The 27728-nt window shown below is 38.8% G+C and overlaps 3 protein-coding genes across 4 annotated transcripts in view; 2 read left to right on the top strand and 1 right to left on the bottom strand.

Moving 5' to 3' along the window:
- LOC139125901 (platelet-activating factor acetylhydrolase-like) overlaps nt 1-694 on the bottom strand; it is a 28475-nt gene extending 27781 nt beyond the window's left edge. The window contains exon 1 of the mRNA XM_070691984.1: nt 293-694. The gene's annotated coding sequence lies outside the window, so the exon portion shown is untranslated. The remainder of the gene's footprint in view (nt 1-292) is intronic.
- LOC139125900 (bifunctional peptidase and (3S)-lysyl hydroxylase Jmjd7-like) lies at nt 672-27504 on the top strand. 2 transcript variants are annotated; one of them, XM_070691982.1, is made up of 8 exons: nt 672-1077; nt 3571-3736; nt 4968-5121; nt 5676-5867; nt 6589-6721; nt 12240-12400; nt 26067-26216; nt 26612-27504. In XM_070691982.1, exons 1-8 carry the CDS (start codon nt 900-902, stop codon nt 26756-26758), a joined length of 1281 nt encoding a protein of 426 aa, XP_070548083.1. In that variant the 5' UTR covers nt 672-899; the 3' UTR covers nt 26759-27504. The 2 variants fall into 2 exon arrangements, with proteins under 2 accessions (XP_070548083.1, XP_070548084.1); XM_070691983.1 differs by lacking the exon at nt 5676-5867 and having other exon boundaries at nt 798-1077.
- Nucleotides 17640-22906, top strand: LOC139125914 (uncharacterized). The gene is made up of 11 exons (XM_070691999.1): nt 17640-18545; nt 18815-18918; nt 19185-19252; nt 19627-19739; nt 20122-20231; nt 20415-20516; nt 20876-20968; nt 21263-21405; nt 21506-21670; nt 22216-22335; nt 22687-22906. Exons 1-11 carry the CDS (start codon nt 17992-17994, stop codon nt 22852-22854), a joined length of 1740 nt encoding a protein of 579 aa, XP_070548100.1. The 5' UTR covers nt 17640-17991; the 3' UTR covers nt 22855-22906.
- Nucleotides 27505-27728: the final 224 nt, after the last annotated feature.

Genomic DNA, 27728 nt, shown 5'->3' on the forward strand with positions numbered 1-27728 from the left:
GCATTTCGTCACCTTTCTTTGTCATATAGGCATACGGTGGTTGCACCTCTATGGCTTCACAATGCTTTCCGACTCTGATCTATTCTTACGGATGGTTCTGTTAAATTCCTATCACTGCCTATGTATCCCACACCTGATCAGATCACGGAGGAGCCAGGGTACTAAGAAGCGACATAGACAGCACCTTGTTAACATATTTGTACAAACCTTACACCTTACAATAACGATGAATTTCTAACATAGCGAGTACTTTTCTACTATAAAATACAGAAGCCGCGAGGCCGGGGCTTACCTTCTTCTGGGATGATCGGTGAGTGACCTTTTCGCGCTGCTCAGATGCGCACAATCATTAACCGGCCCTTCTCCAATCCGATTACGCTATCAGGTACATATGACCTTTGAACTCAAATGAACAACACGGCTCTGTGAGTGGCACTTCATCTTCAGCCAGCAGTTTACTGCAAGCTTCGGTTCCGGATACGCTGAAACTTGCGTGTAGACGTGGAAAGAGACGGCTTCTCGTTTTGTTGCGTCTCAGAAGTCAAATCTGGAAAAATTTCAGACCTATTGGTGTTCATAACAGTGTTATTTTTATGACAGTAAGTAGCGTGAGCAAAGTTATTCAGACTTCTGTGACGTACGTGCACTGTGCACTACATACAGTATCCTATAGTCCAGCTGTGTAGTACGTTTTCTCGGGTGCACCAGTCGACGAACCCGGAAACTGGTAGTCACATACACAACTATCGTGTCCGTGAATGCGTACGTGTACCTGTAAAGGTTGTATATTAGCCGCTCCAAATATCACGTCATCGTATCCTTCGGACTAACACACTTTGCAACAATCACAGCGGACGGATTTACATTGAAGACCGTCGAAGAACGAAACACTGGACAAAATGGAAACGCGGTGGTCGATGAATATCTTACTGGTTTACTTGATTTTTGTCAGTATCAGCGAGAAGAACACTGTTTCTCAACCGATGCCCAAAGATCAGCAAACAGATGTTGAATTTCCACCGACCATTAAGAAAAGCAACACAGCAGCTGTGCCAACTGGACACCTCAGACCTCTAGGTATAAGGATATAAGCTTACCAGCCATTATTTATTGTCGTGCAGCTTGTTAGCTGCAGTACAGTAGCTCGAGGTTTTGCCTGGGTATTTGGGTCGGACGGCAAATTCCCAAATACCAACCCAAATACCCAGGCAAAACCTCGAGCTACTGTACTGCAGCTAGCAGCTTGTGTGATTGTACAAAGCATTCATTGCGTCTGCCCCAATCTCAGCTAATCCAAAAATATTTCCATCTGTCCCCCGATCAGGTAACAGTAAAATTTCACCATCTCGGACAGACAAGTAGTCCGTTGTTTCCTGCTTTTGTCATGATTCATAGTCTGCAAGTTCAATACAAGAAAAACATCGGAAAAACGAATACCCTTGCCAAATTTTTTCTATGATTTCAAAAGACAAAAAAAACATGTCTCCTTGGGAAAGTTTGAGCAAAAGTTTGTCTCTCTGTTACAGTGTTAGATAAAATTAGATAAAATTTCTGGCTGAAAGCTTAATACATTGTAAATTTTGATGCGTCTTTCAGATATTTTTAGTCAGCAAATAAAAACTGTAGTTCATTCTTCCAAAGTCATGTGGAAACCTATAATCAACTGGCATGTCAATGCCAGCCGGTATGTGTTTCAATGCCTATTGTTAATATTGTATTGTTAAAACTACCAGGGTATTTGTCAACAATGTATTTTTGTTGATAGGCCAACAGGATTTGTTCTTCAAAATACCTTAAAGAATAGAATTTACATTAATTATATATATTTGAACAATGCGATCGTTTTTTTCTCAAGGCTTTGCTCACTATAGAGATTTCTACCTCGGCATGGATGAGATATTAGCAGGGGGATTAGACTAACTAAATTCTCAGTGTAAACATTTAGTTAATTCCTCTTATCTCCCTTATGACAAATGACAGTCCATGGCTTCTATTGTCCATGGTTTGATATCTGTGGCTTTTCCTGTATGAGTCTTGTGGTACCTCCATGCCTTGTGTGTATTTTATCAACAGAAAGATAGTTTCATAATCATAGTCACTGTCACTGGTGTTTAGCCGTTTTCAAAACTCACTGTTTGGAGATCTACCCCATACTTGAAGCCAGTTCTTTTCTTGAAAGCTTGAGTTGAAGGAACTCAATTTATTCGTGCAAAAGCTGTGCTGTTTGGACAGATATAGGGATTCCTAAATATTTATGACACTTTTCTGATCTACCTCTTGTGTGGGCTCATTTTAAAGTCGTTTGAGTAAATGTAATTTTTAGTATTTTGGGGAAAATCAAAAAAAAAATTATTTTTCCTCGTAGGATTAACATAGGGATGTTACTTGATTTTGAATTTCAAATATCAGTGAACTGAAAGTAATTTGATTCCCTAGTATCAAAATTGGTATAGTTACCCAAATTTTTCAATTTTTTTTTATTGAAGACTAGTTGAGTGAAAGTTGAAGTTTTCCATTATCCAAACACGTACCTGCTAGTGTATATTGCTTCATTAACTTCCCCTTTGCTTCTATGATGAACTTTGGACCACCAGTCTTAGATTACACAACTGTCCATAGCTTTCTTCAGTATTATGTTGAGAAATACTGTTTCCATGGACACAGTGAAAATATTCTGTGCAGAGTGTTGGTTATGCACTCGTACAAAAGAAAGAAATTTTGCTTTTCACAAAAATTTGAAATTGAAGTGTAACTTCTAGTGCAGCAACTTTGAGCAACTCCCTTCAAAAATTCTAAAATTTCTAAACCTGACATGTGAGTAAAGCACGTCTCTCTGCTACAAAATATTAATCACCAGTGTTTCTATGGAAACAATTCAAAAGCCTTGGTTTTGTATTCGTGTTCAAGCTTCAGATTTTAACATATGAATCAATTCGCAAACAGTAGATAGGCTTGCTCCAAGTCTTGGGGCGATATAAATATCAAAGACTTTGACAGTAGACTGTCGTGTTAATGGTTTACTGTTGCATAGATTGTGGGGTGAACACGTTGCAGGCCAGCCAGCATGGATGTAAAAAATAGAATCTATTTTTTACATCCATGCAGCCATGCAGTAACTGCTGCCGAGAAAAGCCAAGCGACTGGGGCCATTCTAAGCAGTAGAGTAAAGACAGCATTATCCATATCATTCTTTCGGTAAAAGCTCTATTAGCTCTAACTTTTTGATGATTTTGCACTATTTTTCTTCAGTTGTAAAACACGGTTCTTCATTCAATGACCTTATTGTGATAATTGTATAGCATTCAATTGTCAATACAGCCTTGTATGAGAAGAATACTGAGTTATATTTTCATTGCTAATTTTTAATATGCACATTTAACAATTATTTTTGTATAACAAATATTTCAAACTGTACTTAATCTCTTGTATTGCCAAGGCATACTCTGTATCTATTGCAACCTACAAATAAGAACATAAACTTTTTTTGTGGGGGGGGGGATTTTTAGTAAAGCTCTAACTATTGTCACTTTTAACAAACCTGAAAGCTATTGTCTTTTCTCTTGTTGCTAGGTTACCAAAGGAAGCCCGAAGGAAAAGTGAAAGAGTACGAGGAGGCACCTCATCCAAAGAAGTTCTGGGAGGACCATGTCAGTAAAAAGCGCCCCCTGGTGTTGAGACAGGCATTGACAGAATCACCAGCTGCTCTGAATTGGGATGATGATTATCTCAGAAAAAAGTGAGTTAACTGATAAAATGTGTCCCTCTGAAACCTATCACCATGAAATATTGGTATAATCCTCATTCTTTTGTATGGAAAAGCTGGACTTCTCTATGACAAAATAGGGGAAACGGGTTAAGGTAGTCTGTGCCTCAAAAGTGAAAGTCTTAACCTTTTGCTGAAACTTTCCTCAAGGAATCTTTCAACCATTCTCTTTCAAAATCAAGAATAAACATTGGGGTCACCGTGCAAATTTTGGTACTGGAGAAACAAATTACCCACGATGTACAGATATTAGAAATTAAAAATGGCTGCCATCCCTGTGTTAACTGTATGGAGAAAAATACATTTTTCGATTTTCAAACAACTAGGATGGTGAAAGTTTTTCTTTTTTCTAGGGCTTCAATCAAAATGAGGCCCCACAAGTGGTACATCAGAAAAGAATTGGAAAAGTTTGAGAGTCTGAATATCTGTCCATGAAGTGTATTAATAATAGCTCTATCTATTTGCATTTTGTTTGCCAAAAATATACCTTCCAATTTCAGAACTTAAAAGAGATGTTTTTGATTCCTGCTATTAAGCATACGTATTGTCTCTCAAAATTTCGCTATGTCAATCTTTATTGATTGATTTTTGTGCACTCCCTTGTGACTTGCAAGCCAAAATTCACCACTGTGAAATCTGAGTCATAAAAGGGACATATCTCCAATCACGACACCTTACTACTGTGAAGATAGCCTTTGCTACAGAAAGTTCAACTTTTATATAATTACTTTGTGTTCCATTCCAGTCAGTCACCTTACTTTAGCAATTTCCAAAGGTGTCATTTTTATCTAATCAGATTTCACAGTATCTCGAGGCAAGGAAAGATTCAAATTGCTGTCAAATTGTTATAAACACAAATGGACAGACTTTCTTGATTTCAGCTTGCAATTAAGCAAATACATGTTGATGTACATGGGTACAGGATATGCAGTTTATAAAGAAGCTATCCATGATACCAATGATGTCATAGAAATTTGAATGAATTAACCAGTATGAAAAAGTTTCAACACCATCAGTATATCGTCAAAAACACTTCTCAAATACTCGTTCATTTCCTAACAAATTGGTGGTGGTCTCGCTGCTATACGAAATACAGAACTCTCTCCGTTTCTTATTGACTGTACCATGGATGTAAAAATCTATTTTTTACATCCATGACTGTACTGATATTGCATTGGAAGCTGAAAAACACCTTTATTTTCAGCTATGGCGATGTTGACGTCTTGATTGAGAAGAAGAGAGAGAACCGTGACACTCAACCACAAAGAATGCAGTTTTCTGAATTCATTGACAATTACAAGGTTGAAGATTGGTACGTGGTCACTGTTCTGCCAGATGAAATGAGACAAGATGTAGAAGTAAGTTCTCTTATTTTGGGGGTTTTTCATTGTCAAGTTTTATTTCATATTTTCAGTGTTTACCTCATTTAATTACATCATAAAAAGATACAAGGTAGCACAAGTGAAGATTTTGTTTGGTGTATATTATGATAAAGACATTTCTTGAATTGTGTAAAGTAATTTTAGAACACCATTCATTTGGCAATGTTTAGAGTCTGACTTCACTGATTGATCACAAATCCATACCCGCAATTCTAAAATCAACAGGAACAAACTTGAATTTTAGAGCTCTACTTTCATACAACAATCCGCATAAATGTGAACAAGCTTCATTTATAAAACAGTACATTGTGAAAGCAATGCCAATATGTTGTACATCAAAATGAAGAATTTGTAGTTGTCTTTCAGAACAATGAAATAATGAAAATTTTATGGTCAAAAAGTCACAGATATCTTCCATTTAACATAGTGGTCTGACAACAGAAAACAACCAGTTTCAAGACTACTTATTAATTGTTGATGAAACAAAATTTTCTTTACAATTAATCAACATTTCCCCAATTTCTTGCAAGGTACCGAAGTGTCTGCTGTGTGGGACCTTCAGGAAATACCTTCATGAGTGTAACCTATGGATGAGCAGTGGTGGTACAGCATCAGTGCTTCACTACGACGCAGATCACAATATTCATTGCCTGTTTGACGGCAGGAAAGATTTCATCATGATTGAACAAAGATTTCAAAGATATCTATCAATGGTTGACAAGGTATTTGCACTGTTATCTTGCATGCGCAAGTTGATTGCAACGCCTTTTCAAAACATACTGACTGGTATCATTGGGCTGTTTTCTGAAATGCCTCGTGGGAGATGCCATGGAACAACATGTATCTCACACCCTTCAGTTAATTGTGTTTTCAATTCTGATATCTGTGCACCCAAAAAATGAGTACAGCTATATTATTTTGTTTTGTGTTGGGCCTTTGAAGTCTGATGATGATTCTTCAACAATCGAAAAAGGCCCAAAGGCACAAAATTATACAACAGCCCTGAAAAGCCAAAACAGAAATTCAAATGTTAGAGGAAACCAATCTACATCTGCATACATGTATGTTCTGCACTCTGGAATTACATCGTATGGTAATGCTTTGTTTGAATACACCTGATTGGCTGAAAACGGAATTTCTATTCGGAATGGTAGGACTCAGTGCTCTGATATAGGGAAACTGAATATCTAGATATTGTCCTGTACATTCTATCATCTGTTGAAATCCACATGTTTGAAAATTCCAAGGTTTCAACAATGGAAGTCTCATGTCAATTTTGATCTATTGACACTCAACCAGCTTGATGAACAGTCGTAGATTTAACATGTTTACGCGACAGTTCTAAGATACAGTACCAGTATTTTATGGATCACCTTTTTGAAAGATATAGTCTTTTTTAATTTCCTGTGACAAATATATTAATATTCCTATGTCTACCCACAGAATAAATGGTCAGGTTCGGGATTTTCAACCCTAGACATGGATATGATCAACATGTTTGAAAATCCTGGAGTTGGGAAAGTGCCATGGACATGGGCCACTCTTAGACGAGGAGACTGTATATACCTACCTGCAGGTAAGATTGGACTTTGTTTGTGTTTATCACAGCATTCAGTGTAGATTAATACTGTGACTTTGTTAAATATAATTTTTGAATAGAATTTGAATCTTTGTTCATCAAATACCGTACACTGCATTTATCTGGAGAAACACGTTTTTAGCTCCCATAGCCATATGTATATAGGCAATGGAAGCTATTCTTATAGGCTAGGAAATGTCTGTATGTATGTATGTTCTGTATGTCTGTATGTCTGTATGTCTGTATGTCTGTCCGTCAACATCAAAAACTCCAAAACCGCTGTACATTTCATCTTGATATTTGGTGTGTACATGGATGATGGGCTGTAGATGAGATTTTGTTCAAATGAAGTTGTCATTGCCAAAAATATGCAAATTAAGTGAAAAAATGTAAAAACAGTCAAAATTGAAAAAACTCAATAACCACTGAGCAGATTACATGAAAAATTAGCATGTAAGTACTTTGGGCTGACATGAAATGATTGTGCGCATCTTGGGTCAGTATCTTGGACTTGCTATTTTTCATGAATTTTTTGTAATTTTCTCCCATTTTTGGTCAAAAAATCTCCTGCTCTGAAACCACCAGTCCGATTGATTTGAAACTTGGTATGGAAGTGCATAGGAGTGACCTTTCCCAAATTTGGGCAAATCGTGGTGAAATTTGCATATTTTTAGTTTACACGTCCATAGACTCCCATGTATAAGGCAGATCTCCATAGACTCCCATGTATAAGGCCACAAAAAATAAAAATTTAGTTTCTCATCGTATTCATATTGCAAAAAGGATGCAGTGACACAATTTTTAGTCCCCACGGATGAAGTCCAGTAAGCTTATAGATTGGGTCATGTCCGTCTGTTCGTCCATCCGTGAGTCCATCCGTTCACGCAGATATCTCGGATATTTTGACAAAATGTAATGTGACCTTGATGACCTTTGATCTCAAATATACATATTTGTCCATAACTCAGTAACCACAAGGGCTACCACCCTTCATATATGGTATGATGGGACAGCTTATGACGCCACATATTGTACCTCATTATTGCTGGCGCAATAAACTTGGAACACCGAAGTCCCTATATACATAGGAAAACCGTTGGCGATATCCCTATATCGCCAAGTGATTAGCCAAAGCGGTATCGCTAGTGAGTTAGATCATCTTACAGTTTGTTTATCGAAAACACTGCGGGGTGCCCATGCTGTGTCTCATAGACAAAACGCCTTAGCAGAGGCCGTTCATTTTGCGTGAACGATGGTACAATAAAGAATTGACGTTTTGAGTAAAGTTACGTTGTCAATGACCAGGGAACCTACATCTGATTTTAGTCATATTGGTCCGAAATCAACTCGCCCGTTGTTTGAGTTTACACGTTCGTTCGTACCGCGTCCCCCCCCCCCCCTGTCGATTTAGTCTGTAAATATTAATTATGGATGGTATAATCGAGACTGTCTATGATTTTATCAGTTAGAACAAAAATATTTCGATAGATTGACTAACACAACCAAAATTTTAAGCATTTTCTTCAACTTTAAAAATAAGTCATCGCCTGGACATCGCCGTTTTTTGTTGAAATGCTCCATTTGGCATTAGTCGAATATGAAGGCTCAGGTTTACCTTGGCCGTGTACTGCCTGAGAGATGGCTACTTCTTTAGCGTATTTTTTTCAGTTTCGGTAAAGATATCGCCAACTATTCCTTTCAGTGCACAGTGCAAGTCTGTTTACGTTTGCAGGAAAAATATATCGTTGGCTCGCCCAACAAATTGAATTCGGGCGAGTTGGTATCGGGAATCTGGGTGGTTTGAAAAGGTACCCGTTTTGAAGCAAAATGTAGGTTATCAACATCATTGATGATATGCCTTTTTTCTCACCGTGTTGTCTCATTTCTCTGTAATTTTTTTGGTGATGGCGATTTGAAAATAGTAATTTCTTGTCCGCTGATCATGGCGATTTGATGTAGCTCTCAGAATTCGAAGTACGAAACGTCGACGTCGCTGGCTAGGCTGCGGGCCATGCCGCGGGAGATCAGAAAACACATTTTCAAACTTTGGGTCAAACCAAGTTTACGTTCTCGATCGGATAACGTCGAGGTCAAAAAACTAACTTTGCCATAGCGATTAAAATCTGCAGCATTTCAGCGTTCTTTGCGATTGATGATATGATTGAAACATTTTTATTTAGCCTGTCCTTTTTCATCGTACATTTCTTGAGAATAGTATGTACCCACTTCAATCGGATACCCCTATGAATAATGATCATCTGTATGACGCACGCAAATAAATGTGATTGAACTATGACTTTCTTGTGTCATGTCAAGGCCGAGACTCGGACACGGTTTACGTCGCCTTTGCCTCTGAGGAGAGGTTTTCAGAAACAAAGCCGAGAAAAGGTCTAGCTTTATCTACGGTTTACTTTATTCTTCAAAATCACGAAAGCCGTCGATGGCGACCCTAGAGGTTATGGCCGACAGTTGGATGCTTGTAACATAGATTCCCCGCCACGCCACGCCGTGCGCCAGCAACAAGTCGGACCATCCACGCTCGCGCTTTATTTCAACTTGATAATCAGCTGATACACTGAAATTCTCCGAAAACCGAAACCTTGCCAGTATTAGTTCTCACAGAATTTCGCTACGACATGTCGGATAAAAAAACGTCAAAGCCAGGAAGTTTTACCTAGCAACTCGCATCGGTGCACGGCCGATAACGTACCGGTAACGTACCGGTACCATTGGTTATTTTCACAACCGTCTATTCCTCACTTAGAATATGCATCTACTTTACACCGGTCGACAAACCATAGATCCTCGAGAAACGAGGGTCTATGGACAAACCGGTTTCTTCGAAACGAAATTAGAAATTTAGCGACTTTGAATTTCACTCAAGGAAACACTGTCGCTTTGAATGGAAATTGTCGAAGTACATGTTCGAGATATTACATCGCTCGATGGGTGTATTAAAAACGTGAATAGGCCTAAAGGTCCATGTACAACATATAAGAAAGAGACGCACATTTTAAACCTCAACGTAAGCTGATCACTTTATAAAAATGAAAGTTACAAATACAGATTTAACCACAATGCCGGGCGTAATTTACAATTTTTGTGAGATAGTGGAAATGACGGCATTTATGATGACACGCCTGCACAACGAAACGAAGCCAAACGATAGCGAGCTCCATGACAACACTTACCGTTTCTCACCTGCACTCTTTCTTCATTTTGAGGGAAAGTCTGTCAAAACGGTTGCTTCAACAGGTTCCCTGCTCATCGAAATTTACCCAAGTAACTTTACTCAAAACTTCAATCCTTTCTTGTACCATCGTTCACGCAAATTGAACGGCCTCTGCTATGGCTTTTTGTCTATGAGACACAGTATGGGCACCCCGCAGTGATTTCGAAAAACAAACTGTAAGATGATCTAACTCACTAGCGATACTGCTTTGGCTAATCACTTGGCGATATAGCGATATCGCCAGCGGTTTTCCTATGAATATAGGGACTTCGGTGTTCCAAGTTTATTTGCGCCAGCAATAATTATGCACATATCTAATTTTGAGCGAGCCAATAGAGCTAGAGGTCTGATTTTTGGTATATAGGGATAACTGAGCAATACAATTTTTTTTGACAAAATGTCACGTGACCTTTGACCTCAAATATACATATTTGTCCATAACTCAGTAACCACAAGTGCTACACCCTTCATGTATGGTATGATGGGACACCTTATGACGCCACATATTGTACCTCATTAATTATGCGCATATCTAATTTTGAGCGAGCGAATAGAGCTAGAGGTCTGATTTTTGGTATATAGGGATAACTTAGCAATACAATTTTTTTGACAAAATGTCACGTGACCTCTGTGACCTTTGACCTCAAATATACATATTTGTCCATAACTCAGTAACCACAAGTGCTACAGCCTTCATGTATGGTATGATGGGACAGCTTATGACGCCACATACTGTACCTCAATAATTATGCGCATATCTCATTCTGAGCGAGCCAATAGAGCTGGATGTCTGATTTTTGGTATATAGGGATAACTATAGGAGAGAAATTTTTTGACTAAATGTCATGTGACCTCGATGACCTTTTACCTAAAATATATGTTTATGTCAATAAATAAGTAACCACAAGTGCCATGTCCTTTGTATTTAGTAGGATGGGAGACCTTATGACAACACACGCTTTACCTCATTAATTATGTACACATCTAATTCTGGGCAAGCGAATAGAGCTAGAGATCTGATTTTTTGGCATATAGGGATTAATTAGCAATATAATTTTTTTTTTCAAAATGTCATGTGACCTAGATGACCTTTGACCTTGATTATACATATATATGCATATCTCAATAACCACAAGTTCTATACCCTCCAATTTTGATAGGATATTAGACCTTAAGATGTCACATCTTGTACCTCATTTATAATGCACATATGTATTTCTTGGCTGGCCAATACTGCTAGAGGTCTGATCTTTTTTCCCGATATAGAACCATAACTTAGACATGCCTCATGTGTTTCAAATTGGGAACAACGACACAGACCTATGTGCCCATAGATCTCAACATATACACTCCAGTGATACTTCTTAATGACCACATTTTCCTGCCCCATCAAGACTAATACTCCTATTACAAGTGGGGACTATGTCATTGTAATGACTTGTTGATTTAATGGTTGTATCACAGTATTCGATATATCTAATTCTGTATTTTTCCATTTATATTCTGAATAATTACATTAAACATATTTCACTGTCTCCAGTACATTTCATTTAAGTATTTTCACTTCATGCACTTTATTCCTTTCACACATGTTCAAATATCTGACCAGAGAACAAACACTAAATAGTCCAGGATGGGAGCTACATGTGTCATTGACGCTTTTTTCACTTTTGGGGGTGTTGATTTTCAGGTTGCCAAGAAGCTGGCATTCAGGACGTGTTTTCCCTAGTGTAATGCAGAAATATTTCTGTATTATACACCTTAATACTTTCCCAGTCATTTGGAATCTGGACTGATTGTAAACTTATAGTTGTCCTCAATGTAATTTACAAGGCGTAACTCTACTTTATAAAGTTACCAATGGTGAGTTTACAGGGAATTTGGATGTGAACAGGTTACACATCGCCAAAACATATAAGCAAGTTAAACAGGAAGTCTTTTGTAACTCTACTTTATAAAGTTACCAATGGTGAGTTTACAGGGAATTTGGATGTGAACAGGTTACACATCGCCAAAACATATAAGCAAGTTAAACAGGAAGTCTTTTCAAGATATTTGTTGATTCTCACATGCATGTTTTATTTTACGTTCAGTAATTGTTCACCATTGCTCTAATACTGAGATTGACATTGAGATTGGAATCGACTTTTGGCCAATTCTGATAGACTACCAAGCCTGAGTCTTTTCCAGAAAGTGGCATCAAGGCAGGACAGTGAATTTGTGTATCAACTACAAAAGTCTTAACCTTTTCAATTGTATTCTGATTCATCTCCAACTGTGTAGGTTATTTGCATCAAGTTCGTTCCTATGGTCGTAGTCTGGCTGCCACATTTCTGTTCACAGTTGATGGTCAGTTCAATGACACAGGCTGTGCTGATGAATCGTTTGAACAGACAAGTCTGGCCGATGTCGATGTCATATGGACGTACAAGAAAGGAGACAAGGTACCCATATCTCATTCTTTTTATCACCGCACTGTTTATGAAATACTAGTGCATGGTCCAATCTTACTGTACTGATATTTTAGACTTGCAAGACTTGGCCAAATGCTGTTCTGTTCTTTCTTCATATAAAAATGATCACCACCAAAGCCTAGACTTTGGTTTCTGGTACTTTCGACCCCAAAACACTGTCAAGCCTCATTGATTTTATTTTGAAATTCAATCCAATAGGGCTGTTATCATATTACTGGATACATTCACATTGCTGAATGGTCACTGTGTTTCTCTGCATTAGTACCAATGCTCAGGCAAGCACTGAAATATAACTTTCCATAAAAGCAGTAAATGGGGATTACCGTATATGCAGGCAAGCGACCACTCCAGGTTTTTCACACATAATGGCTTTTAGGAGAGTGTAAATAAGGAAATTTTGAAATGATAACAAAAAATTATAAAAAACTTTGAAATAATAATATTTTGAGCGAATCTTTTCAATTCTACATTTGTTGTCACCAACAATGCCTCCACCATCTTCCTTGTTTGGCAGTTTGTGAGTCGGATCCATGATAATGGCTGATAACTGTATGCTTCATGTTCCATCATAGAAGCTAGCGGCATTCATTCTAATGAACATGTCAGGGTAGGGTCTGGGTGAACATCCACCCCAATTTCTTAGGCCAGGGCGGGGTATAAATAGCAAGCTGCCCAGTTGGAATTCAGTTTATGCAAAGCGTGTCTTGCAGCGTCATGCTCGATCGCTCCCTGAAACCATGCCCTATAGTGGTCACTGTCGAAGAAACTTAGACGTCCGTGCACGTGTACCTAACTATGAATGTCTAGTGATTGAATGTATCGAAAATATTTTACGATTCGAGCATAAATAAAGGTGATTTTGATCGATGAAGTTATTTCTCTTTGTCTTCAACTAGCGTGGCAAGCGGCCATAACAAAGGCCTGCAAGCTGTCAATCAAAAACCGACGCGCTGCAGGTGTAAATCGGTAAACGTTTGCAATGCTAACATGTAAGATACGGTACAAACATATCAATTTCTGTTATCCAACAAATCAACTGACATTATAAACGCTAATGAGCGTAGAGGGTAGGAATAATACCAGTCGGTAAAATGATAACGGTAGTTCTCTTTTGGAAATATGTAGTGGCCCTGAAAAGGGCCGTTTTGTTTGTGTGTGTGTTCACTTTGGAACACACACGAGAGATTACCTTTGTTCTCGTCTCAGTGCCAATGATGACCACTGTAAGGTTGCTCGGGAAGGTTTGGATACAGGGAACGGGCCTGGTGAACGACGCAAGCGGGCATGATTTCTCGCTTGGTCATCACGCAACCGTCCGAGCGCATTCTGTCAGCCTTCTTTGCCAAATAACGCTCATCACGCCAGGCTTGTCTTCTGTCCAGGAGCGTCCAGTATTTCTTGTACAAGCGTTTTCTGATACTGGCATTACGGACAGTAGGTACCTGACCAGTACCTAACCACCCTTGCTTGTAGGTTGTCACGCACGGCTGGCAAAGACAGTAGGGACACTCGGCTTTACCTGCGTCTCGCGGGACTATGAAGTCGATGCCAAGTCTTGTGCCGTCTTCTTCGCTTGTCGTTCGACATAGTTCGATGGCATCAACGGTTTGAAAATCCCACCCAAAGTGGGTTAACAAACCACGTATGGCGATTTCTTGCTCTTCGTTCACGACGATTTTCAATGTTCGTGACATCTCGGAAATCAAGCGGACCGTGAATGTGCTGTGTTCGTTCGTTTACAGAAACGACTCAAGTGATACTGAAACCACATTCAGGGGGTATAAATGGACAAAAATTGGCGACATACTGTCTGTGCAGTGAATGACGGGAACGATCGTCGCGACAAGAGGGTTGTTGCCTGTTTCGAGCATTATTGTTTGAACAGGTGAACGCCACAATTTTTTCTCTTTCTCACGACGCTAGACGTATCAAGAGACCCGCATGGGTTTTTTTTCACACCTGGACGTGGACACGTCGGCACCACGTTTATTTTCTCTGTCCCATGAATTGGAACTCAAATTACCTTGCATACAACGAAAACATAGGTATATACAGGTGTATCAAAACATTCTGCGAAACGAAAGTGCTAGTAGCAGTTTCATAATCTCGAGATCAAGAATTATATGCGGTGTTTAGTTTATCAGCTTTGCATTCTATGTTGTAAGTTTGACAGTTGTGTGTATTTGGAACACTTGCGATGAACATATTGAGGGGAATTTTCTTGAAAAATCTGTGAGATGTACCATGATAGTTAATATTTGTTGGACAACTCACACTTTGAAAGGCACGCAATTTTTGTTTCTTGAAGCATACATTTAGCTAGGGTATGGAGATTTTAGAGTGATCCATCTCCTCAGCATTACGAGTTGTGTTTATCGAAATAAAGATTTTCAAGATTATAACCATTGGAAGTTTTTTTACACTGTCGTACGCACTGATGCACAGCCATGTTCGGACGGGACGACGAGCAAAATACGACTCCAAGTCTCTGACGTGAGACGTTTGTCGACTTTGTCAATTAAAATATGTTTGACAGCCAATGAGTGCGTTTGAAAACTTGCAGTGGATACATGTCCTTGCCAAATATGCTTTGTAAGCCGATCAGGTTGAGTTTTTTTCAGTCGAATACGGATGATAGAGTACAGTCTCAGGGAACAGTATGCGAGAACTTTTAATCGGTGTGACAACTCTCTCTCTCTCTCTCTCTCTCTCTCTCTCTCTCTCTCCTCTCTCTCTCTCTCTCTGCGCATTGCCATGTTTTATTGAAATAAAGATTTTTTTCATTTTGTGCAGCATCGTACGCATGAGGAGTAAAAGTCTAAAGTACTATTCAAGTTATAAATTTGCAATTCGAATGAGCTTGGTTGCGTCACGGCCACTTTATGTTGTGCCACGGCTACTCTACGGCCATGGTAGTGCATTTTGGAACTTCCTTTTTGGGTTTCGAATAAAGTAACGTTAGAATAAGTACGTTTATAGACTACATGTTTAGGGAATATAATATAACGCCAGCACTAGCAAAGTACAGTCAAGTTGTACGTCGATCCTGTTAGGTATGTCGAAGCGTGAACCGGACCTTTTGCGAATAAGTTTGGATGCGTTTTCCAATTTGGAGCGATAACACTCTCTCTCTCTCTCCCCCCCCCTCTCTCTCTCTCTCTCTCTCTCTCTCTCTCTCTCTCTCTCTCTCTCCTCTCTCTCTCTCTCTCTCTCTCTCTCTCTGCATTTCGATGTTTACATGTAAAAATCTAAACATCGACTGAACGGCATCGTTCTAAGATCGCTCACTTTCGGTTTGCACATCTTGTGGAATGTACTTTACACTATAGCACACTACAGTAGCTCAAAAAACAAACCGACACACGGACAGAACCCAATCTAATCCCGTGCAAGCTAGCTCATCAACACATTCGTTGGTAGACTTGCCAAGCTTGGGTCGGCGACATCAAATAATCGCAGTGGCCCAAGATATCAAATATGTGTATTGTTCTTCATCGACAAGAGGTGTCAATGGTGTAAAAGTCGTGCTTTCGCATAATGAATACGCTCATCGTGACAAGCCTTACGTTGCTATGTAAATGTAACAATGAAGCTGTCAATCATACGCTGGATAGGAGTAACCAAGCCAACGCTACGTGAATAAATTACAGATTAAAATTTTACTGGTTCACTGACGATCACGAGGACAATTTTGCAACAATGTTGATACTCAGACACAGATCCACACCACACTGTACAATAGACGTAATAAACGTCCATGACCGTGTAAAAAAAGGACCCATAATCTGGTGATGGGTAGCATCAACCAGAAAGTTTCATGCATTTTCACATTATTGTGTCTGTCTTGTTGCCTTTTCCTTCGATTTCAAAAGCTCCTACGATTAAAATATTGCTCCTTTCTGAAAATGGTATGAACCACGTGAATGACGCTTCGCGCCAAGAACATATGCTTTGTGAATCCGTCTAGCTAATAAATCGAAGAATAAATTACGGCAAGTTCAAGTCGTAGACTGAAAGCACCAGCAGTCGCAAAATGAAAATGCCAGCATTCGCAGATGACATTTTCTTACAAGTGCTACCAGCACTCTTTTCAGTAGCACTCTGTGTTTTGAGACATCCATACACACCTCGAGAAAAATACAAAAATCGCTCTTTTCAACTTGGCATTCGCTCTGTACGTAGATGGCCATTCTTACTTTCCATGCTTTGATGATAGTATGGGTTTTCAATGACATCGTTTATTTTCCATCAAAAGAAGTGACATTTTTGCACACCCTTTCCGACACATTTGTTATTTTCTGAAGAGACTTTTACCGCAAGATTGTCCGTTGCCAGAAACCCGATGCCAGAAAATACGATGGGATGCCCATTACATGTCGCGCTGTAAACATGGCGTAAACTTTTTATGGGATATGCACTGTCGCAAAATGTGCATTTGGCTCGAGGGAATGTACTGCATGGTACTAGTAAACTGCCGTTTTGACGTGGCCTGTTTCAGATAAAACACCGTTTTCTCGATACGGCGGTTTTGCGATTGAATCTAGGCATTGCTACATGTTTCACGAAACACGAAACTTTGGTGAAAGTAAGTACTGCAGTCCAAGTGTAGAGACAAAACAACATACACTTATGGATTTTTGCACAAACAGTCAAAGCTAATCGAAAGGTATGTTCTACACTCCTGCCATGTCCAAATAAAAAATGACCGGTATCACGTTTGATCAGTTGTATCGGTTGTGCATTATAAAAGCGTATGGCATACCCTATAGCCGAATTCAGCAATCGACAGACAGGATTTATACAGATATCAAAGACTTCTCGGAAAGAATGAGTTGCAACTAATGTTCTCCGCAATCATTTGGAGAGTGGAAAAATACAAACGCATTATTTTTATACACCTATATATGTGCATGATGGACGCATTTGTCAGGCATAGGCCAATGGGTAGTCCGGATTAGCAGTATTTCGCTCAGAAGTCTTTGGACTGTCGGTAAAGTTACATGGAGAAGAGGGTCGGCATCATAGGCAATGGGGTTTATGATCGGATGATTTGCTGGGAGGGAAATGGAAATGATTTGATAATGTTGTGACAGGTCTGGATGTCAATTTGTTTTACTGAGAACAAGTGTATCAACGAATGATGTCGACAATGCTTGACTGGTATCAGTCATGCTGAGGAGGACGCACATTGTTTTCTGGAAGGGATTGACAACACCTGTCGCGTTTCCGCTAATGTCCATTCTAGAAACAATAAATATGTTGTGATCTTCGAGAGGGATTGGGGTCCTTGTTTCCAAGCCTGGCTTGATGCCCACCCCTTTCTAGGTGTCAATCATCGCATTTAGATATTATACACCTAGTATCACAAGACTTTTGAATAGTCTCGTTCAAGTCGACATCAGACAAGAGTCACACTAGCATCTACGCCATACCGTTTCGTAAGTCTGAGCGCTATTCGTGAATTTCCTTTCCAAGTTATAATCGTCAAATCAGTCATTTTATTGCTGACATCTACCAGATACATCAATTCAGAAAAATTCGTCGCAAAAGTGGACACCATTATGCCTGTGTCAGATTCCGGCCGCCGTGTCCCACCATCCCATACCCCTGAGGCTATTCGGGCACGGAATCTCCGACGGATTCGTGACAATTCAAAAAGGGGTCACTTTGATTTCGTTGCTCCGTCGGAGGCTGAGAAATTAGAACTTCAAGCTAACATAGATCGCATACGCTGTCTACTTGGCGGTAGATTAGCAAAATCAACGAATTACGACGTGTTAGTTGAGCTAACAAACTTGTTCCTGACAAAGAACGGTCCGGACAGATTAGAAGCAAACGAGTACCCCGATGAGGCTCCAATATTTCAAGCCACCGATCGAACACAGACTGATGAGAAGATGTTTCTGGCAACGGCGTCATCCGTGAACAATCTGGTTGCACGTGTCGGTGAGCACAATCGATTTTGCCAAGCCAAACTGCAGTGCCAAAGAGTACAGATGATGGGCCACGCAGGGCGACTGCACTTCAAATGCGATAGTACACAGGGGATAGTTCATCGATTTACGTGGTATTCATCATCGACACTGCCAAACGGGAAACTACTCGTCAATTACAGGTAAGTATGATGACGGTCCTCATATTTTTAGACTTTAAAATAAGATGCAAGTGTATTTGGTATTTGATTTGCCGAGAATGGTATTCAAACTACACAAATCGTCAATCCTTGCTACAGTAATGGCGCGTCACAAGACTACATTGATTTCTGTAGCAGAGACCTTTGCCGTAACAGAGAGTAACAAATTATTTGATCATTGACTTTTGTTATCTGTGTCATGTATAGACATTATCTGAATATTTTGATTTTATCTGTTTTCTTTGGTACAGGATGCTTCACGCAATTACAGCTTGTGGTTTGCGCGAAGAACACTATGAAACCATGTGTAATGCTGCGAACATGGGAACTATAAAAAAAGAGTACAGAAAAACATGTAAGTACAGCAAAAAAATTAACAGTTTCACTTCAAAGATCAGGCCTAAATAAACATTTCTTCGCAATATGGTAACAAAATCTTCATAAAGCCAATTATTTGCCCGTTTCAACACGCTCGACCTGAGAAGAAACAATTTCAATGAACTTGCGACGACGACGACTATCATCATCATCATCATCATCATTATCATCATCATCATCATCATCATCTCAATGAACGGATTATATAACGCGATGACAATTTTATTCTATTTTCTGCCTCAGTCGTTAGTCAATACGAGCCAATTGTAACGTGTGCTGCGGACGAAAGTAGAGAAGACGCCCTTCTTGAGGTTTGTAGTTTTCGAAGTTTACGTTGTGAAAAGCGATAAGCAAATGGTTGCCCATCACGTTTGACGTTTTGAACGTTTGACTTTTGTGTACGCGAAGAGTGTAGTGAATGCGATTTGCCTACAGAGGAATTTTGCCTGAATCTGGCAGAAGGTAGCTCACTATTGCGCAGACTCAAGATTTCCAAAATGGCGGTTAATACATGTATTATTGTACCTATCTTTTCCGTACATCTTCACTTTGTAATGCCTTTTCCGTTTCACTATTTCGTATCAAAAGACGGAGTGAAACACTAACAGAAAGGATTAAATTTTAATAAAATATGTACAGTTTTCGATATTGATATATTTCTCATCCGCGGGCTTGTTTTCCGTAGGAGATTGCATCTTATGACGGGGATCGACTGGGTTCTATAGATGTCATGTCGGATGCTCGCCATGGAACCCGTAAAAATGCAAAACAGAGCGACATCGTCTTTCTTGGAAATAAGTAAGTGCGTTTTTATTCTTTTATAACACCTGTAAAGTGATTTTACTATAAATTTAAACGTGGAAAATAACGGTTTGTTTTGTCCATGGAAATTACCTTGTTCCTATGCCATAACTACACATCTATTTAAATAAATCACATGTTTACATATTGGTAGGCCTAAATATCTAATGTTGCTTATTTGACATTAATATTTATAAGCTTAAAATTTCAGTAGGGAGAAGGAAGTTTTTTTTTTCATACTCTGTTCAAAACATACCCGCACTTTACGATTTAATAAAGGTTTTGCGCGCGCAATTTTATTTGTATTTTACCTTTGCTCCTGAAAACAGTATGCTAAAACAGTCTATCTTTCATGTATCACATTTTCCTTCATCGGTAGGACCCACAAAATTATATTCAAGGAAGTTGTTACCAGAACTGACGACAGATGTACACAGAGGCATGAGATGGCAGGAGTGAGGAAATTTTACGAATGGGCAGATGAGAAGGGTAATTATATAAGTACGGGATTTTTTTAGTTGTAAGCTTGTAATTACCAAATAGTATAACGATAACAAAACAGCAGTGTGACTGGACTATGTAACTATGGACTTTGTAAAATATTCATGCTATGTAGTTTTTTGAAGAGATACTACTTTTTCCTTTTTAATTGTGATAATTACTTAATTATAGACGTGCCAGTCCTAGTCCATGCACACGACAGAAACCCGTCTGTAAATAAGTTCCTCCGAGAAGAACGACCAGAAACAGTAAATGCGAATGACACGTGGCATGGTGAGTATTAGGCCTATTGTGGTTTAATATTCTTGCATGTTTTCACATACTGTTTTAGGCTAGTCCTCCACAAAGTGTGTTCTGTAAATGGCAGTTGAACCGTCGACATGTTGTTTTACCCGCACAAATACAAAATTAAATGTATTTGAATTGTGTACACATATTATTGAGCATATGAGCTACGACTGAAATTTTCTAACATGCATGGTTTTTGGAGACACATGTAAATTTGAAACTGTATCACATTTCAAGGTAAATGATAAAGTAATTGATAATTTCACTTCAGCAGAACAATTGAAAAAAGTTTATCACCATCAACTGATCAATATTGCCTTTTTTCACTGCACTTGCTCTGATAGTCACAAAAGAAATCGGTAAGCAAGTGAAGAAGATTACTGGCGGTGCTCAAAAAAACCATGGGAAGACGTGGCATGCACAATTATCTGATAAAGGTAGGGTACAACGTCAGTATTAGTCATCATTAGTTAGACTTTATTACATTGTGATAAATAGTTTATGTTCAAGTTGACGAAATGACGGAAAAGTGATTTGCAACACTTCGAGTTCACCGAGCGTCGAGTTCACCCGGCTAAGTTAGTTACAGAAAACATGCATGTGAACTGTAAACTATAGTTTGAAACGGAACACATAGCCTATAGGTAACGACTATCATCAAAGAATCTTGCAGGATAGTCATTACTGCTAAAATATTAAAACAAGGACAACATTATTTTTTTTATTTACAGGTGCAGCAATTAAAACTCATGTATATTGGTGTATGAAGCGATCCATGGAATATCAGAATGGCCGGGAAAACACGGAAGGAATGCGTAACGAGGCATGCAATATTTTAAGGAGAAACCTTCTGAATATTGTCAAACATTTTCAGGTTTGTATAACTATAAGTTAAATGTAAATATATGTTTCATTTGTCACCATATTGATTCTCAGTACATCATGGACAATGATAACGTTACATTTTATTTCAGAATATCCACGATGACTGTCATGAGCAATCAAGATGCCGTATTGTACATCCAGACGAAGCGTACGAGCCTTCCCACCACACACTCACAAGCCAGTGTGCTATTGACATTCTCACCAACTTCTTGAAGAATTGTATTGTATATAAACAGACAGAGGCATACATTAACGTAAGTTGATTATATTGTATTCATGTTTAAATAGTGCCGGATATGGTTACAAGAGCTAGAGAGTAAATTATTGTGTTTTTTCCATCAAAAAGAGTTATTTTTTAAGTTACTCAGTAAGTTTTGTAAGCTTATGTCAATAGAACATTGACAAGTTTAAATTTTCATACCAAGAGTTTTGTAATGTTAGGGGCTCATATTCTTCTATGTAATATGTTTGTGTCTTTTTACTGTTATCTGTATGCTGATCTCTGCTTCATCGTTTAGTTGCTGCTGTCATTTATTTTACTGGCTGTTTTCTTGTTGTTGTAGGTTTTTTAGTTGTTTTCTTTTACTGTTCTTTATGTTCTTGTATACAGTTTGTCATACTTTGTAGACTTTTTAATTCAATTCTTATTGGGCCTGTAACTGGACGTTGCTTCTGTTGTAAATAAATAAATACATAAATTATTACATTGACAACATGCCAATGTCGACATCCAATGATTTCAATAAAATTAGTCATTACATATTTGTAAGTTAAACTGGTTTTTGTTCTTACTTCGCAGTGTAAAGACACACATTATGTAGAAAGCTACAACAATGTGTGTCTTTTGTATCAAGACAAACGCATCGTCTTTGGGGATAAGAAGTACAAGTTGCGGAGTGATATGGCGTGTTTGGATTGGGTATGTACCTTCATGAAACTGGTCTATTCCGTACACTTGAATTATCTCATACACTGTACCTGTTATTTTTTGGAATACAATTTTCTCATCACATCACATTACATTGTTACATTATTACAGTACATTTTCTCGTCCGATTTTGAAGTCATTTACAAGAGCAAGTAACTGCAGATAGTTAAATTTCGTCAGGCACAGTCGTTTTTTGGAAAAAGCGATATGTATATGTAGTGTATCCAGAGATCGAACAACTCCACGAGTTAAAGTAGACCAGAATATGAAAAAGTAATATTTAACAATCCAAATGTTAATGAGAAACGATTCCATTGCTAATGATTTTTACAAATTTTACAGAATGAAAATGTTGATCGTCGGGCTACATCTGTAACCTTTCGTGGTGATGGCAGAACACCCCATAGGCAGGCTGGTAGAAGAAACCTATCTAAGAAGACACATACCTGGAAAAAGATGATTTGGGAGAGATTGATGGGGTTATTTATGCATGAAACTGGGCTATGTTAATTACAGTCACGTTGTACAGCTATTTGATTAGAAATAAAGAAAAGTATTTAGCGGAATTGTGAAATGTAGTGTTATTATTGTGCATATGTCCCCATTTCTGAAACATTTGATACCTAAAAACGCTATTATGTATAAATAAATCATATGACACTAATTCGATGGAATACGAATTCTCTGTTGGATGCTTGTTCAAAAGTTTGACCTGTAACATATGATAGAAGACAAACTGCTACGAAAATTATCGTTGGATGAGTACAAAAGATTTGTTCCGAATCAGAATGTTTCACTGTAGATGCAAAGATTTCCATCCTCGGCGGAGTGCCGACACAGTAAGTTAGTTAGCTGCAATAAATGTAGCCTTGGTGGCTGGTCATACAGCTTTCGCCTCTGTCGTGCGGTTTGGAATCGCGCAAGCCGCACGACAGAGGTCCAAGCCCCCTGACCAAGCTCACCAAGGCTACAATTAATGCAGCTATCAGTTCATGCAGTTAGTCATGTGTGGAAATGTGTGAAGTGGACGCAACTAGTGCCTGTCAGTTTCAATAGCTGAATAGGGATAATCGATTAGGTCATCAATCATAAAAACTCATAAGGCGGAAACTTGAAGAAAGTGTATCCACTTGGTGCTAAACCCTTCTCTATATAAAAATCCAGATTGACCACAATTAGGATCGCTGTAGTGGTTAAATCTTGTTTCAGAACGAAGTGTCGGGTATCGTTTCGCGACTATAATTCTGACAATTAACCGAGGTCATTCGCTATAAACGCAGCTCAAGCAGCTGACGTTGTAGCCGCAATAATTGTACCCCACGGGCAGTGCGCCGGTTCTTTCTGACGTGTTAGCTGTGTAGCGCCGACCTGTACGTATGGACCATGTACGGGCCGGCGTTACATAGCCAATACGTCAGAAAAAGTCTGCGCACGGCCCGCGGACTATGATTATTGCAGTTATTGACGTTGTTGATCACTTGATGAGTAACGATATTTTCATTTTTCGTTTGTTTTGTTATGGCCGATGAACAACATTGTCCTTGCTACTATTTTATTACTTGAAAGTTGGTTCCGATACCTTCATTTTTTTGGCGGTTTCCTTCAGATGCCATTTTTCATAAATTAATTACACATGTTTGGTCCAATTGGGCACCACAAACTGTTCAAGGCCAGCCTGCATTGAATTTGAAAGAGGACTACGTGTGTAACACAACTCGGTCACGCCAACAACCACGGTCCCTGTGAGTTAGGAGGGACCGTGCCTAAACACAAAATCCGTAAATGAAGTATATTATGTGTGCTTGATAATCGTATTGCCCTAGTTTCAGTTATAACGCAGAACAGGCATGGCAGTCAGCTATCAAAGTACTTGCACGCTAAATACCCAGACGGAAACACGGACCTCCAAATACGAGACAGTCCCACAGACAGCGACATGAGTATTGCGCAATGGCTGGGCCATGGGGTTTGTCGAGCTGCAATAATAGGTCCATACAGTGGTTTTGTCGAACTGGCCACGCGCGAATCAACTATTGCAGTTGCGCAACATGATTTTTTTTTCAAACTTGTGCATGCGGTTACTGAAACTCTTACAGTAGGCCTAAATCAGGCTTGATCGAAGTACTGGTGTTCTGACGTCTGCCAATGAATTGTGTTTGGCGGCGAAGTCTATACAGCAAGGAATCACTCAACGTGTGTATCGTCATGGAGAAATGTCTTTGGTATGCGGTCAGATGATATAGCTTTGCTAATTCTCTTCCGGGTACAAGCAGACTTCGCATCGCGACGATTCACGTGTGCTCGACATGCTCGGTCCCGGGACCGTTTTCTCGAACGTACGTAGCGTGGGGCCGTTCTCACTTGTTACCGTCTTCATATCGTGTTGTGTGCCGAACATGGAAGTATTTACGCATACAAACTAGTTTTCTGTCAAATAAAAAATATATTTCTGAGAATTAACCGCCCTCCACAAAATTTTGTGGAGGGACCGTGCTTTGCCGTTGCATTCGAAGCGCTCACTCAAAGTCGAAGGGACGCACTGAATCTGGCAAAGAGCCTTGGCCTGAGGCAAAAGGTCGCAATGGCGACGTGTCTCTAACGGAACGTAATAACGTCAGTTGCGAAGGTGTCATGGATTGACTGTTCATAAATCTTTGTCATCGCACGTTATTGCTATAAGCATTGCTGGCTTCATGAAACGTTGTTTCTCAGTCAGTATACTGGTATGGCCGTTGTATTCAGTAACGTATAATCTGTTGTTTGCATGGCTTGTTCGTAAACTCCTGTGCACACTAATCAAAGTTCTTATCTATGTTTACTCGTGACCGTAATAAACATCGACAGAAACATTCGATCCCGCCCGTGAATGTCAAAGGTGAACGGGCTTAACTTGATCCCGGGTATCAAGTCCCTGGCCAATTTTTAACAAAATTACATACTCTGCTTCGCACCTTGGTGTTAATTCAGAGCAGTATGCGATACTTAAGTCAGGGAGAAAGATATTTCTTGACACAACTAAAAATGGCCGCTGGTAAAGTTTATCCTAACTGGTCGTCGTCCTCATAAATTTAATGACTTTAAATATCTAGCTATCCCAAGGTGCATCATGGGAATAGAAACTAATACCAATATCATTTCCCAACGATGCATTAACTAAATAGTGAAATGACAAGAACATGTTCAGTTATTTTTAGCTCGTTTTTACTGTAAACAAAACAAGTAGAGGTAATTCTAAAGAATATCTTTCTCAGTTGTCCTACCTTGATATTTTATAGCATGTACAGTAATCCATTTTCTACAGGGAACACCGTCTTTCATGTTTTGATACAGAAAAAAAAGACTGTCCATACAATATTACAATAGACCAGGTCCACATGCTCCTCTAAGTCCTTGAATTTTAAAGTACCCCTGGAAAGTTGTGGAAGAGTCCTTGAAAATGAAATAGAGTTCTGGAGAACCGATAATATTGAAAACTGACAAGATGATTAGTCGTGATACTGTGAAAAGAATATAAAGTGATAGTTTGAAAATGGTGTATTGAACCTCAAAAGACCTAGAAAAATTTCTTCAATAGTCCTTCAATTTTAAGTGACTGGAGTGTATGAACCTTAAATAGAATACTTCTTCAATGAGGTAATTTTACGCCAGTGAAAATACCTTGGACTAGTACTGGTATCTGTACACTCAGTCTGTGTTCTAACAAGCTTGTCTTTATTTTACAGACCATTGACATGGGATACATGAATGTTGAGCAGCTGCGGAGAAACTTTTTAGAGCTAATCGAAGATGACTTGCTGATTAAAGACAAATTTGAAGCTTTTTATTATACAATGCAAGACAAAGATACTGAAGAGCTGCCACCGATTGATGAGGTACGGTATTATTTTATTCAAACTTCATGAATACCAGATGTGAGCAATAATCAAATGAGATTCTGTAGACTTTAATTAAAAAGAAAATGAAGTCTACCAGCAGAAAATAAAAGATAAGTGGCTGAGAATAAGGGAGACGCAGTGTCATTAAATTATTATCTCGCTAAGATGAGTGATAATAGTAAAGCCAGTGGATTGATTTAGGGCAAGAACCACAGGGTTTTGCACAGGATAGTCAATTTACCAGTTGTCTTACCTGATACATCAATGAATACTGATACACTTGTATGACATAAAATAGGAAAAGGACTTAAACAATAGATTGTAGGACTGTTGTTGATAAATTGAATCAGTGTTGCTTTAACTGTGTTCTTCTCTCCACTTGACAATTACAGGCATGGACACTGATAGAATACACCCAGAAAGGCTTCTTGACCCAACGTGATGTCATCAATATGGACAGAGAGTTACTCAAAGACTTTGCAAGGTTTATAGATCCACCTCATGGTCCGGCAGGTGGACACTTCCATGATGAACTCTGACCTTTATGCAAATTTATGCAAATAGAACATATCAGTCTCATAACAGAGCTCAAATGTAGTCAGAAACAACACTGACATTTAGTGACAGGCTGAAGGCTGTTGACTGCTGAAGGAGTAAGCAACGTAATTTTTCACTGTTACAATAGGTTTCATCAGTGATCCAACCTTTTTTCAAATTTGAACAAAATTCAACATCACAGTAGTCTTCAGTGTTACTGTGAGGGATTTTCAAATGACTCCAAATCACCGTAAGACGTGATGAAGCAACCATTAATTCAGTCAAAAACAAAATTTGAATATTTCAGAAGAATATTTTCATATGTATATTTTCATACGACATCTCACAATCAAGTTGTAGTTGTGCTTCATATAAACAATAAAACTTTTTCAGTTATAGACGTGTAAGTTCCAAGACTCTCACAAAGCAAAGGCCTGAGTAATTGCAAATATAAACAGGATATTTTAATGTTTTTATCCCTGATTCAACGAGTGGAAGTCCATCATTCATAAAACAAGATTTTCCCAAACAATTATGATGAATTGGGTATAAAATAAAGAATATATCAACTTGTTCACCCCAAGTTGTTATAGACAGATCAAAATCACTATTGATAACAATCGATTCCGACCAAACCATGGAGGTGAAAGGGTTAGGCAAATAACTGGAGTACACACTAGAAGTAAAACTTGATTTTAAATGTAAATTCTTGCTGTGTTTTACGTCATTAAAGATAGGGAAAAACAAAGTCATTGCATCATTGTGTCTCACATTGGTTCCTAAAAATGAATTTAGAACTCATGAATAATTACCTCAAATAAGGTCCTGGCACTGATTTCATTGCGTATGAAACATGTTGCATTTGATCAGAACCGCTCCCTCCCTCCTCCCCAAACAAAAGTGAATTAGTGCCAAATGTGACAACAAACTGATTCAATGATATGGACGTGAAATTGCTGAAAAAAATGAATC

The sequence above is a fragment of the Ptychodera flava genome, assembly GCF_041260155.1.
Source record: "Ptychodera flava strain L36383 chromosome 3 unlocalized genomic scaffold, AS_Pfla_20210202 Scaffold_26__1_contigs__length_13983176_pilon, whole genome shotgun sequence".
In the NCBI taxonomy this organism is placed as follows: domain Eukaryota; kingdom Metazoa; phylum Hemichordata; class Enteropneusta; family Ptychoderidae; genus Ptychodera; species Ptychodera flava.

Bases quoted from the DNA above. Each gene is read 5' to 3' on its own strand.
- LOC139125914 (XM_070691999.1), top strand. From the start codon at position 17,992: ATGCCTGTGTCAGATTCCGGCCGCCGTGTCCCACCATCCCATACCCCT. The intron at 18,919-19,184 runs GTAAGTACAGCA...TTTCTGCCTCAG, and splicing joins AAAAGAGTACAGAAAAACAT to TCGTTAGTCAATACGAGCCA. The intron at 19,740-20,121 runs GTAAGTGCGTTT...CTTCATCGGTAG, and splicing joins ATCGTCTTTCTTGGAAATAA to GACCCACAAAATTATATTCA.
- LOC139125900 (XM_070691982.1), top strand. From the start codon at position 900: ATGGAAACGCGGTGGTCGATGAATATCTTACTGGTTTACTTGATTTTT. The intron at 5,868-6,588 runs GTATTTGCACTG...GTCTACCCACAG, and splicing joins ATCTATCAATGGTTGACAAG to AATAAATGGTCAGGTTCGGG. The intron at 26,217-26,611 runs GTACGGTATTAT...TGACAATTACAG, and splicing joins AGCTGCCACCGATTGATGAG to GCATGGACACTGATAGAATA.